Source organism: Mytilus trossulus, chromosome 7 (genome assembly GCF_036588685.1).
Source record: "Mytilus trossulus isolate FHL-02 chromosome 7, PNRI_Mtr1.1.1.hap1, whole genome shotgun sequence".
NCBI classification, from domain to species: domain Eukaryota; kingdom Metazoa; phylum Mollusca; class Bivalvia; order Mytilida; family Mytilidae; genus Mytilus; species Mytilus trossulus.
Genome location: NC_086379.1, coordinates 41,251,976 through 41,266,319, shown reverse-complemented (window position 1 = coordinate 41,266,319; position 14,344 = coordinate 41,251,976). Strand labels below are relative to the sequence as shown.

Genomic DNA, 14,344 nt, shown 5'->3' with positions numbered 1-14,344 from the left:
ATATCTAAGTCTTGGAAAACATGGTTTATTTGTTAGTTGTAATTGGAGTTTAAGCTAGCTCTCATCAACTGCAATAAAGCCTAAATGTTATAAAAAACAATACAATTTTAATTTTCTCATTGGTATATGGAAAACTTACCTTTGCCCCATGTGTAGGGTCAAATAGATCTTTGCCTCCATCTGGATGTGGCATTCCTGCTGGATCTCTACCCACTATGTAAAAGTTTGCTCCTGTGGCCATTCTGGCTTTGGCATGCCACTGTACCTATTGTAATGAATCAAATTGATAAGATTCTAGATTTAGGCAATCTACTAAGAACTAAACTACTCCTAATTCATAAATTCTATAATTTGAGTTTACTTCATTAAATTTTATAAGCTAACATTATGTTTCAATAATAGACACCACTTCTGAATTCTGACAATAATGGACTTTTTTTAATACAGTGTAATCCTGAGAATGAAATAAAGCACATGATAAAAAAAAAATTAAAGTTAAATAATTTAATACATGTACTTCTGAATATTCACCATTATCTGGGTTTTTTTTTATCTTTTGTAAATAGGAAAATATAATAATTTAATTAAAACAAAACCAAACAAGATTATATCCTATAGATGAGTAAATATAAGGCTAACCTCTGTTGGACCAGCATACATCATTGGTGATGGAAATATGGCTAAAACTGTTGATTCTGGATCTAAAACACCTTCTTCTAATATAGCTTTATGTTGTTCTATACGATTAGGTAAAGGTACATCATCATCTTTTGTCCAACCACCTTTAAACATAAAGATCAAAGTCATGAAAAAATCTATTTAATTATCATAAATTTGAAATCTTTGGTATTTACATCAAATATGAATTAATAGTTAGTACAAAAAATATATGTATGCAGTTACTAGAAGAAAACTAACATTTGTTGTACTGACAATACAGCATGTAAAGTCATGTCCCTTTAGTAGGTATTGTTTGGTCATCAAAAACAATATGTAAATTGTAAAAAAACATAAGGACCCTTCTTAAAAAAATTAAATGTCTATGTGTCATTATACATGTTTTTATTAGTTTTTATTTCATCATTCACTCTAAAAAGCTGCTTGTAATGATTTTAGGACTGCTCGTAGAGTGGGGTGCTCATTTTCGCCATAAATTTCCATGTTTTCTACAGTTTATGTTCAGGTCTATATGTTTTTGAAGTATACTGATATTTCTATATGAAGATAACTTCAAATGCAAAACATTCCTGAGCTTGAAAACAAGTTTGTGTGAAAATAATCATCTGTAAAGTTAGATTAAAGAGTGTTTGAAATTTCCTGAAGTTTTGTCAATGGGGGACACATATTCGCCGTTTTTACACATCTATTTAAAACCAAATAACTGCAGCTTTATATAATATTTATCAAATAAATTTCATTATAGATGAACAGCAGACATTTCAAAGGTGTACAAAACAGAAATTTAGGCCAATCAGTCAAAAAATTACTAAGAAAATAATCTTTGAAAAACCTGTTTAATATTCAGGAAATTAACCGAAAATCGTTGTCCGTTTTTGGATCTTTTGCTGTAAGTGACGTAATTTTGTTTAAGTTTAAAAAATAATCATATTTGTTATAAAATTATAATTTATCGGCACATTTCTTCCATTTCAGCCATCCTTTGAAGTGTTTACACCTCAAAATCATAAAAGGGCAAAAGTGTGTCCCCGGGGAATATGGCCCCCCACTCTATAGAGAATATGGAATCTTTTTTTATTTTGCAGAGGGGCACTTGCAAAAAATTTATTTATCATCATGTGAATTACAGGATTATTATTGTGGGAAAATATACCTAGAGGATGTAGTAGAAGGGTTGGTTTTTTGTATCCCTTGTCTATAAGTCTTCTCTTTGTATCTGCCATTAATAGAGCATGTCCATTGTGTATAGGATTGCGTAGCTGAAATGCAAACACTGCGTCTGCCTACAATGAATAACAGAATAAATTTAAAATGTGGTAAAGACATACTGTGATTCAATGTTTATTCAATTAAAATCTAATGTATACCTTTTTTTTTAAATACTTGTAATATAACAAAACTTTTCAGTAAAGATAAGATATGAATCAAAGAAAATTATAGATTAATGTTGGTCTTCTCAAAGAGATTGATTTTCTTGCTGGAGCCAGTATGGTGATAGTGAGAAAAGTAATTGAGTTGTAATGACAAATGATAATCTGTTTATCGTTATTTTTCATATGACAACTTTATCAATTTCATTGCCACTTCAATTTTGTGCGACTTAGGTTTCTAGCGATAATTTATTCCATATACATTCAATTGGTGCAATCAAACTCTACTAAAGTTCATATGGTTGCAATGCTATCTAAATTTAATATCTTTCCAAATTACCCACTTAAAACTCTGTTCAGTATCTAGCAACATCCAAATTAAATCACACTTACCCCTAGTCTTCTAAATTCTGCTCTTAGTTCTAATGGTGTCAATCGATATTCATCTAGACCATCGTTCCAAGTTATCCGTTCTAACACTGACAAATCACCACCAACCAACCAGTCACCACTTTCATATATCATCTGAAAAAAATAATATAGTTTAGAAATGGCATTAAAGTGTTCAAATCAAAATCAAAGGGGCAAAGTTTAATTTCAAAAGTTAAGTGGCTTGAAAAAATTAAACAATTAATCTATTTACATTTATTTTTTTTAACATTTTTTTTAACATTTTTTAAAACTATTATTGCAATTGCTATCATTTATTGTTATTATATATGGCAACACTTTCCTTTTTCTTGTTTTTTTTTTTCATCTTTTGTATTTTTAAAATCATTATTGTTTTTAACAAAATAAATAAGCAATGTGTCCATGGACCACAGATGATGACCCCACTTGCATGTAACCTTTCAAAGGGACACAACTCAAAAATGATATAAGGGATGCTACCCAAATTCGTACCTGATCTGATTTTTATGGTATTCTGTATATAAGTTTCAAAACATTTGGGTGAGGTAGGCAATGGAAATGAAAAAGTTTGGGACAAACCGTTGGAAAAGGGTAATAATCTCCAAATTGTCTACAACATACCTTGACATATGGTTGGCCCTTATTACTAGTCCCAAACTGTCTACAACATCTCTCCTCCTTATTATGTGCATAGAATTCTGGATCTCGGATGATAGCTATATTTTTTCCTTCATACTTTAACGTAAAGGCAGTACAATCCTTCAGTCTCTCTTTATCTTCAGTACACACAGGAAGTACAATAGGTACAGACTGATTCGTCACACCTCCTGCAAATTATTTAAAAGAAATAGTTTTTAATGTTGTATATAACATTGCAGGGAGATAACTCTGTTCAATTCAGCAGAATTAATAATTGGTCTATTGTTAGGAAATATTAAGATTCTTAATGATCAAAATAAGTGGTTGGCAAACTGCTATGTTTGTAATGATTTTTTTCTGGTAAAGTGTGTGATATGATTCAAGTTTTTTTTAAATCTTTCTATTTTTGTCAAAGGGTCAAGGTAACTATTTTGTTATAATCTTTTTTTATGAAAATTAAACGAGCCAATTTAATTTTAGTCAATGTGTTTGGTACCACATTAAATAAATAATATATTTGTTATAATAGTCAATTTTTATCATAGTCATATTCTCTCTGATTTTGGAAAAATCATATCAAGATATTGTTAATTGTATACTTTCTACATTGTCTAGAGGGATAGGGAGAGGGTTGAGATCTCATAAACATGTTTAACTCCGCCGCAAGACATGAGCCTCTGGCCTTTGTTAGTCTTGTATGATTTTCAATTTTAGTTTCTTGTGTATAATTCAGGCTTTAGTCTGACGTCCATTATCCCTGTACTAGTATACATATTTTTTAAGGGGCCAACTGAAGGACGCCTCTGGGTGCAGGAGTTTCTCGCTACATTGAAGACCCATTGGTGGCCTTCATCTGTTGTCTACTCTATGGTCAGGTTGTTGTCGCTTTGACACATTCACCATTTCTCAATTTATTTCTCAGTATCTTTCAAATTTTTTTGTTACAACAGTTAGATTTTTTTAATATAATTTGTACATAAAATTTGTATATAATAATATATGTATATTTTTGCCATCTTACGAAATCTTCTAAGAGTCCTTACATAATAATTTCTATCAGTGACCCAGTTAAATAACCAAGAAATAAATATTATTCATGACAACCATTTCTAGTGCAGATAAATTGCTGCTGAACATTTTACCCTAGATCCTAATTTGAATTACTGAAAATATTAAAACCTAGGGTATCTTTTGTGTCAGGATAAAACCAATTTATAAAGTCATTCAGGCATTAACATGATTAATGTCAAATTACACCATGTATAACTACAGATAATGACATCTATCATAGGTAATTTATAAAAATTGCCATTTAAATTCTTATTTTAATATAAAATGCTTGTTTTTCCCCGAAGCAATTATAAATCAAAAGTCAAGTGACAGTTTTTTTCTTTAAAATCCAGGAAAAAGAAACATTTTTACCTCAGTCATAATGCTGTAGCTAATAGGGACATGGACAATTTGATTTTTGAACTAAACTTTACACAATTGATTAAAACAAATTCAAAATTTTCAATAGAAGTGTTTTTTGAGGATGTACTTAGGTGAGGTTTTGGAATTTGTGTCAAATGTTCGGACTCCTTGGTGTTTTCCCATACAATACAATATAAAATATTTTGCCCCATAACACCCATTTATTTTTTCATATAAGACTTAATAGCTCATGAAAGATCATTTACCAAAATTTTAGAAGATTCTTAATTTTCTTTCGTTTGTTTTGAGACCAAATAATACCAATGCAAATATAAGGTAAAAGTCCGAGTCAGCCTTTTCCCGCCATATTTTAAATCTCAAATATCGCGAAAAGGAGGTCCATGACCTATCATTATTTTTTAGCTTATTTAAATCCTTAATTGATGCTCTACCAGCTTATAGTATCAATTTTAACTTCTTAATTTATTAATTTTCACCTAACCTCACCTAAGTACATCCGTAAAGCTGACTATGTGGCATGGGCTTTGCTCATTGTCTAAGGCTATACATTGACCTATAGTTGTTAATTTTTGTGCCATTTTAGTCTCTTGTGAGAGGATGTCTCATTGGCAATCATACCACATGTTCTTTTTTCTATTTATAGTAAAGTTTTACATTTGTTATACCTACCATCTAGCAAACAGCCAAAGTGCTGACATTGTAAGTATTCTCTCTCCCTCATGAAACCATTCAATGGTGTGGCCCAACCTTCTGATAAAACTTGTACCCACTGAGTATCAAGCTGAAAAAATAATATATCACATTAGTTTTAGTATCTTTTGACTGCTGCTAAAAATCCAACATAAGAGGAAAGACTTTCAAAAAAACTTTAAGAGAAAAATTTTACACCCAAAATATTGCAATAAATACTTTAATTAATGATAACGTCAGAATGTGTTTATGTAAGGGATAAATCAATGGAGATAAGTTTTTCAAAATCACCTGACATGTTACGAAAAAAATTAATAATAACAAATTATTTGTACTGCCTGAAATACATTATGTACATAGGAAATGATTGAATTTCTTACAATAAAAATCTCACCATTATCATTATTTCATTATCAATTTTTATACTTAATATTAATAATTTATAGTAAATTAAATACCTTATTGATCTCCATACATGGGAGAGCTTCGGCTTCTGCCTTGGCAGCTTCTAGTTGGTTCTCTTGTACAAACAACTCCTTCACGCTCCTGACGGCTGTAGAAGGAACTACTCCCTTAAAAACATAGAGTAAATAAATATTAAAATAGCTGAAAAACTGTAAAGTTGAATTCATTATTATGATACAATTATGGGTTTGAACCAGATTATGAGACATAAAAAAAAGTTGCATGTGTCTTTGCCAATTTTTTTCCAAGTTACCATATCTCTTTTTATTGATAAATAATGATTTCCACAATCAAGTATAAATGATTTTGTAACAGTAGTATATGATGGTAAAAATTTAATAAAGTTGTCATCAAAATAATAATAATGTATACCATAATAATAAAAGGTGATATTGTAATTTTACTTATTTGACAATTCCAAATCTATTCATGTTGGCCAAGCTGCCGAACTGTAACTCTGATGTATTTTAACAATTTTCTGTCTACAAATGTCAAAATATATCACAAGGACCATAAGAGCTTCAGTTCAGCAGCTAGGCCATGGGGAAATACTATTTGTTAAGCTACAATATAATTCACATACCAATTCCATGAGATGTAGAACAATCTGATTAACACATTCATCCACAATAAATTCACTAGCCTTTACTCTAACATCAGGATTAGATGGAGGTTCATAGGCTGAATCAACTCCAGTGAAACCTGTCATAGAAACATATCAAAATTAGTGATATGTTCAATACATTTAAGTTTATTTTTAATGACAATTATTTTCTGTCAATAAAAAAGCCTAATTCCAACTCATTGAATCTTTGGGAGTAAATGTTGCCCATTGTTGAAGATCGTACTTTGACCTATAATAGTTTACTTTTATAAATTGTGACTTGAATGAAGAGTTGTCTCATTGGCACTCATACCATATCTTCTTATATCTATATTTTCTTAGGAAGTTTTAAAAAGATCCAATTACAGTTTACTTTTCTGTCTTTACTACCAAATCTGGACTGAGTTGAGTCTTATCAAGTTTAAATACCTTTAGAATCAACATCAGTTGATTCTAAGAAGACTATTTAAATAATGAGTTTGAATTACATTATACATTAATAACTTCTGAATTGGAACAAATTTTGTGCATCAAATTCTGTCCAATGAACCAAACTGATTGTGAATTGTGAAATAGAGAGATAGCATGTCATTTTTTTAAACCATAAATCTCAGAGAATATAGCAAGAATATGGCAAGAAATAACTGTAACAATTTTTACCTTTAATTTGTCCAGCTCTGGCCTTCTTGTACAGTCCTTTGACATCTCTCTCTTCACAAACTTCTAGTGGGGTATCTACAAATACCTCCACAAACTTTAGTCCTGCTTTCTCATGTAATTCTCTGGCCTTTGCTCTGTCCTGTAAATCAGATATATAATCAGAAATAAGACATTTTTATTCTATATACACAACTCCATTCTCAATTTTATACAATAAGTTGGACCTTGCAGATTTTAAGAAATCTATTAATAATTTTAGTCTGATATAAATGGTGAAATGCTTTTGACGTGCACATGAAGTTGATTGAGTACTACATTATTTTTTCAATGATTTTTTAAGCTGAAAATTGACCTACGTTTCTGTTGCAATATTATTGCTGTGGGCAATATTATTTAGTACAATTTTTGGAGCAGTCATTTTAATTTTTAGTTTTTATGAACTTCCCCTTTCAGGAGTTTTTGTATATATTTGTTATACTTTTTTTAATTAACTAAACTCATGAAAACCAACTAAGTACATTTTTCTGGAATGAAATATAATATTGCGATTTTTTTTTTCATTTAAAATCTTTGAATATCATGTATCTGAAATTAATTTGTAGTTTTATTGCTTATTTATAAAAAGCTGATAGTATCAAGTTACTTGATAAACATTTGTTTACTTCTATGAAATCATGATTCTAGAAATGGACATGCACTAGTTCATAAGGCATGCATTTGTATAGTATAGCTCTCCTTCCATAAATTAAGAATTTTAAAATATATATTTAAAATGAGAATCATAATGAGAATCCTAGTGAGAATCCTAATGAGAATCATAAAGAGAATCATAATGAGAAAATCATAATGAGAATCATAATGAGAATCATAATGAGAATCATAATGATAATCATACACACATATATATTATTGTCATTGAGTGACATGTATAGTGCATGTTGTAGAGGAACTGTTTTAGTTTTTGTGAATTTTGTTTATTACAGATGGCCATAAGCAGATAAGAAAGGAAAATTAACTAATAATATCATATGATTTGATTTAAAAATTCTATATATGGAACCATCTTACAAAGTTAAAAAAAAAAATCAAGCCTTTTCAAAAATAAAACTGACCTTAAAATATTGCTAATAATTGTATGATATTTTTCTTTACTAACCCTTTCATACGGACTGATGAAGGATGTCAGGCATACTATTCCACCATCAGCAAATAGCTTAGCAACTTCAGAAATACGTCTGATGTTCTCTTCACGATCCTCAGGTGTGAATCCAAGATTCTTGTTCAAACCAGTTCTTACGTTGTCTCCATCCAAACTGTATGATGGAATTCCTTGACTAACCAAATAATTTTCCAGAGCAAATGAAAGAGTTGTCTTTCCTGCTCCTGAGAGTCCAGTCAACCAAACAGTGCATCCCAAGAAACGGTTGCCTTGTCCTAGGACCTGACCTCTCTTATCACGACCAACAAGGTTTTCTTGAAACGTAACATTTGTGGCTTTCTGCACGGCCTGTAAATGATAATCAAAATAAATTTCCTTCTTCATGTCCATCCAGTTTTTAATGTTATTTATTTGTAACATATTGACCAAGTCTATAAATATAAATCAACGTTACTACAAATGTATACAAATCTTTCATAGAAAACAACACTTTTCCCCATTAAATGTGATCTTTTTGATTGATGTCTTCAAATATTTGTCGTTTCAATGAATGTCATGTCAAACTTCTGTTTTACAAATTTACAAGTAAGGTCTGGCATAGCTTTTTAGATTTTTCACAAAATATATATACATTGTATTGTATCATGTATAAAAAAATGTTCAAAACAATACAAATAAATATATGTCCTAGTCCAATGTAGTAAAGACATGTAAGTACGTAATTTGTGGTTTGGCCTTTAATGAATTATTGGAAAATAACAAGGTTCCTGGTTCAGTATAGTATAACCAGTTTAACAACATTGTATTACTTATAAATCTCCAGCCCATTCAAACATTTCAAAAGATTTTTTTTAATTTCTACTGGGCTATTTTTAGTGCTTCATTCCAAGAAATAATTTTCATTATAATTCAGTAGCCTATTGAATTCCATTATCATAGTTTCACCTTGATAACTAATTTTAATCTGTGTGCAACATTTAAGAGATCCCATATTATTTTCATTTATTCCTAGAAATTATTCGTATTACATTTAAGAAATATACATAGAACGTTTACATTGACTATATTTATATATTTCTGAAAAAAAAGTTTAAAATAATCGTGCTTCTAGCTTAATAAGGCATACCTTAAACAAAAATCTTGCATTTCTATTGACTATTATATTTTTTCTAAAATTACCAATTAATTCAACTTCACTCACTTACAAACTATTGTATTTTCTAAAGTATTTTCTTTACTTCATTTAATATATAGATTATTTAAACACAGTATAATATTTAAAGTTTTGAAACTTTTTCAGTACATTTTACATATTTAATCATGCATTTAATTTCCTTTTTCAATTTTATGTATTGATAGCTTTTTGTGGAGTTGTGATGTGAAATTATTAGGGAAGTCAAAAAGTACATGAGATCCGCATAGTGAAGAATTACTAATTGTGTACTCTTTGGTTTTTCTAAGCAATATTCAAGTACTGGCTCAGCAACATATCTACAAAATGGGAGCACAATTCTGAATTTGACACACATTATACACTTTATTATCTATCATGTCTATAAATGTAACTGTTACAGTGTGTACATGTCAGTGGTGGATCCAGGAGGAGGGTTCCCGGGCTTTGCACCCCCTTTTTTTTGGATGATCAATGCATTTGAATGGGGACATATAGTTTGAACCCCCCTTTGTCCTGGGTTGGGAACCCCCCTTTTTAAAATGGCTGGATACGCCCATGCATGTATAACTTATTCATATCAGTTTTGAAAATTAACTAACTATGACAAATAACGTCTCTGAGGACTGAGGAGCTTATATTTTTGATAAATAACTTTTGATTTTGATAGATTTTCCATGATATTAAATTTAAATTTTAAATAAATTAGGGACATCACAACAAAGCTAAAAATTCATATACAGTATTACATTTCTTTTTCCTACAAAAAATTGTAATTGGCATAACAATCAAGACGTTATTTCCTGTGAGAATAGGATTACTAGCGTTGAAAGCCGTTGATATACAGGAACCTGAGAACTTTAAGATCCTGTGATAATAACTAAGAGTACTGCCATCAATATAAATTTACCCTGAGAATAAAATTTCTAATCATCAATATGCAGGAACAAGACATTATTAGATTGAAGTCATGCATTATACGGAGGAACAAAAAATGGTAAAACTTGTACATGTACTCCAGAAAAATCTATTTTTTCCCTACATATATGAGGAATTGGGAAATAACTTCTTTAAACTTTATTATTGTTTAAATCTTTATTTTAAGTACTCATAAATTATTAAATTACAGGTAGATTATTCATGTTATTGATTATTTTCCACAATTTTCTTTCTTTTTTTAAAGGTATCTTCCTTTCTTCCTCATTCTGCTCATATCTCATTAACTTCCCATACCCTTTTCTTTAAACATCTTTTTAAAACGTTTTCTTAACAAGTAGTCCATTGTCAATTAAAATTGATCCATTCTGAAACTTCACCATCATGAAGTTATATTGATAGTTGTTGCTATGTATATAAATAAATGGTTTAAGCAATCTACTTTGTATAAAAAGACTGTACATGATCGTTATATCTTTATAAGTGGTTGAATACTATACATTTAGTACTGCTTCAATGGCCTAGTTGCACTGTCTTGCATATCTTAACAGTTATACACAACTGTTAAATTAAACATTAATAAATCTAAATATGCCAGTTTCATTCTATTTTTAGAACTGAAAAATAACTTTTAATTAAAAGGTGAAAAATACATTTAATACAATTACAAAGAGTGGACATACAATAATGGTTCTTTTAAATTAAGGGCCCCTGTTTGGGCAGTATGACTCCCACATACATAAACAAACATCATACTAATGATTTTATAACACATTTCATCAATGACATGAACTATTAAATGTCAATAAAACCATAAATATATTTCTTGATTTCATCATCAAAACTTTGATTTAATGTAAGTTGCCATGGCCATTAAAGATTTAAGAGATCTAAATGATACAACACCTTTTTAATCAATTAAATTATAAAGAAAATTTGGTAAAACTATGAAATAGTGGTTTAATTTTAAATTAGTTTTCTCACTAAAAGGTATCAAAGTCATGGTTTATAATTCTAACAAAACATAGGGTAAACAAATGTGACATTTTTAAATTAAAACATCATCACTGGATCTGAATGAATATTTTAGTGGATGTTGCTCCCTAGGAAATTCAACCACATCTTTTTTAAAAGGGTGTCTATATATATATATACAAATACACAATGTATCACCCATTATGCAACACTTTGTTCTAAAAAAAATATTTAACATCAATTACTTAAAGAAAGTTATTTGTCAATGTCATTTATGCAAAAAGTTGGTTAATAAGTCACAGGTAAAAGGATATGTGTACTTATATAAATATAGTGAGACAGTTTTTTTCTCTTCATTAATTGTGTTCATTTAATGTGTTTTTTTTCAAACACATCATATAGGTCTGCTTTGAACACAAAATGTTATAAATTGTCTATTAAAAACCAAAGGATTTATAATCGACTTAGTTTATTGTAACATCTTAACATGGCTACTGCTACCTCCCATATGAATGCTTCTATAAGTGCAGGGATTTGAGCAGTTATTTCCAATGAATGTTAATCAATGTAAAAATGTCATACATATATAAATATGGTTCTAGATCACAATTGTCATCCCTTGATATTTGCTGTCCACAAATATAGTCCCTTAGTAGTGTCTTGCCAATTTTTTTTATACCCCTTCCAAATGTATTTCTCCATGTTTTGTGCCTCAAATAGCAAGTAGGGGAATGAAATGACAGTCAAAAAATTTGGGCCATGAATTTTAAAGAAAAGTCAAAAAGGTTTAAAATTAACACTTCAGAAGTCGTCAAAAAATTTCAAGACCCACTTAACATGAAATTGTCCATAGTTTGAGTAAGAGCAGATGAAGTTTTCTATAATTTTGATATGATTTGTCCAAAAAGTAGTACAACACCACTGTAAAAAAAAATATTTAGAAAGCGCAAGTGGGACTTTTTTTAATTTTCATTTATTGTCTATTAAGAGAAATGCACTACAAAATATTGTGGTCTCACACCATATGCACAGATGCACCAATGCATAATTCCTGTAGTGAGTGTGATACTTAAGCAGTCAGGTAAGTATGAATGACAATGTGAACTGATTTGAATATTTTTACTACATGTACTATATACCGAACATGTAACCTAATCTAGGTCAAATTTCTGTATCTCTTAAACTATAATGCAGAACATAGATAATAATGTACTGGCAGTGTCAATTCAAAGGTCAATATTTAAAACACTAAATCATGTGCCTAATTCATAGCATTTTACTGCTGCTGCACATCATCATAATGTTCACAATATTAGTATGTCATGTATATCTGTTAAAAACAGTGTACAGAGCCCTTAAATAGTGTACTATTAGATTTGGGATTCTTTAGTCTCTGCCATTTACAGAATCTGATTGTTTTAAAAACCTTAAACTTAACCTTAATGACAAATAACAGTATTAATATACCGGTAGTAGTGATTAACAGAGCAAGAATAAATCTTTGAAGTTATTTTTAAATATCTAATATCTCCTATGGACATGACGAACACTAATTATTAGCTAGTGTATGTCCTTAAAAATAAAGTTATTTGCTGTCAACATTAACATTTGTAAAAGATGTCTACAATACCATGGATGCTGTTTTGGTGATTAGTGAATTTCTGTGGTTATATTTTATAACCTTAAGAAATCTGTATTTAATGTATAAACATCTTATTAAAGTTCTAATCATTTTTTTTAAATGCCCCCTTGGTATAATCATCTCCTTCTGTATGATAAAACAAAGGTACTTTCTCAGAAAATTTACAGATAATCAAGAATTTAAAATAGAAATAAGAAGTTTTAATGTATGCATCTGTTACCAGATCATGATATTGATATATATCTTAAATCGAATAAACTTATTCAACTGCTTGTCATGATCTTGAAATGCGGGCCTCTTGATTAAAACTCCATCTCCCCTTCTATATGATTAAAGTAATCAATAATCTTACAGTCCTATATTCCTTTTTTTGAAAATTCCAAGACAATCAACCATTATCTAATGTTTTAGTGTACTGCACCTGTTACCTGATTTAGATTAAAAACTACAACTTGAGTGCAGAAAAGTGTGTTAAAAACAAAACTTTGTAAACATATATTTATGTGTAATTTATTCATGATATTTTTTAGAAATAGGAAGAAATTTAAAGAGTTCTCTGCAATTAACATAAAATTAAAAAATAAGACTTACTGAAGTTATCAGCTTTTTCTCTGACATGTTGAATCCTCTTCGTACAATATATTGATTTAAAAACTTTTCATATAACGTGGCAATATGATGATGTGTTTGTGGTATGGATGATAGACTTGTTTTACTTAGTATTTATAGATAGCGTAAGGTCATTGGATGAGTGATTTTACAAAATGAGAGGTCATTATTTATGTCGTCAGGTGTCAATATGTTTTTTAATGATTTTTACAGTAATGTACAGGTATTATGACATCAGTTTTACTTGATTTTATCTTTCTCAAGGTTCCACCTTCAGACCATATGAACTGTTTTTATACATGTACAGATAAACATGATAAATGTTCTTATTTAACAATCCACCTTTTTAACTCAGAGTTACCTAGTTACAAGTTTAAATGCACGTCTTCAACCCTTTACATGTGTATTATTTGTATTACCGGTATTTACATTATCCAAATAACAGTAATTACTTTTACACAGTATTGACTTCTGGATATTCTTCAATACAAAATCTAAACACTCTTTTCAATTTATATTAAAGGTATATATTTGTTTTCCATGTACATGATGATTGTTAACATGGTAAAAGAAGAGCATAACTTTGTTCTATTACACAATTCAAAACCATAACCCAACTTCCATATTTTTCAATATTACAAGGGGCTTCTAAAATTAGCAGTTCAATAATCAAGTTAGTTTGGTCAAAGAATAATTGAATAACTTAGAATTTAAATGTAGCTGCAGAAATTGACAAATTATCAGAGTAACAAATATCACTTAAAAGTTATTCTGGGATCAAAGAACATTGTGTAAGGCATTAATTTTTATAACAGTTCTGTATTTTACCTGTCAACAGATCATGCTGAAAAATAGCTTAAGTGTTCAAGGGAGGTAATTCATTCTAAAAATGCAGGCATTG

At 29.5% G+C, this 14,344-nt stretch overlaps 1 protein-coding gene across 4 annotated transcripts in view; it reads right to left on the bottom strand.

Moving 5' to 3' along the window:
• LOC134725087 (bifunctional 3'-phosphoadenosine 5'-phosphosulfate synthase-like) overlaps window positions 1-14,344 on the bottom strand; it is a 38,208-nt gene that overhangs the window by 2,381 nt on the left and 21,483 nt on the right. For 3 of the 4 annotated variants that reach the window (XM_063588611.1, XM_063588608.1, XM_063588610.1), the window contains exons 2-11: window positions 8,108-8,458; window positions 6,952-7,090; window positions 6,271-6,389; window positions 5,681-5,794; window positions 5,202-5,313; window positions 3,081-3,286; window positions 2,442-2,573; window positions 1,832-1,961; window positions 640-782; window positions 140-265 (exon numbers count right to left, since the gene is read on the bottom strand). In XM_063588611.1, the coding sequence (XP_063444681.1) occupies window positions 140-265; window positions 640-782; window positions 1,832-1,961; window positions 2,442-2,573; window positions 3,081-3,286; window positions 5,202-5,313; window positions 5,681-5,794; window positions 6,271-6,389; window positions 6,952-7,090; window positions 8,108-8,458 (1,572 nt within the window). Of the gene's footprint in view, window positions 1-139; window positions 266-639; window positions 783-1,831; window positions 1,962-2,441; window positions 2,574-3,080; window positions 3,287-5,201; window positions 5,314-5,680; window positions 5,795-6,270; window positions 6,390-6,951; window positions 7,091-8,107; window positions 8,459-13,425; window positions 13,587-14,344 lie in introns of those variants that run through there. The other variant, XM_063588612.1, reaches the window with a different exon arrangement.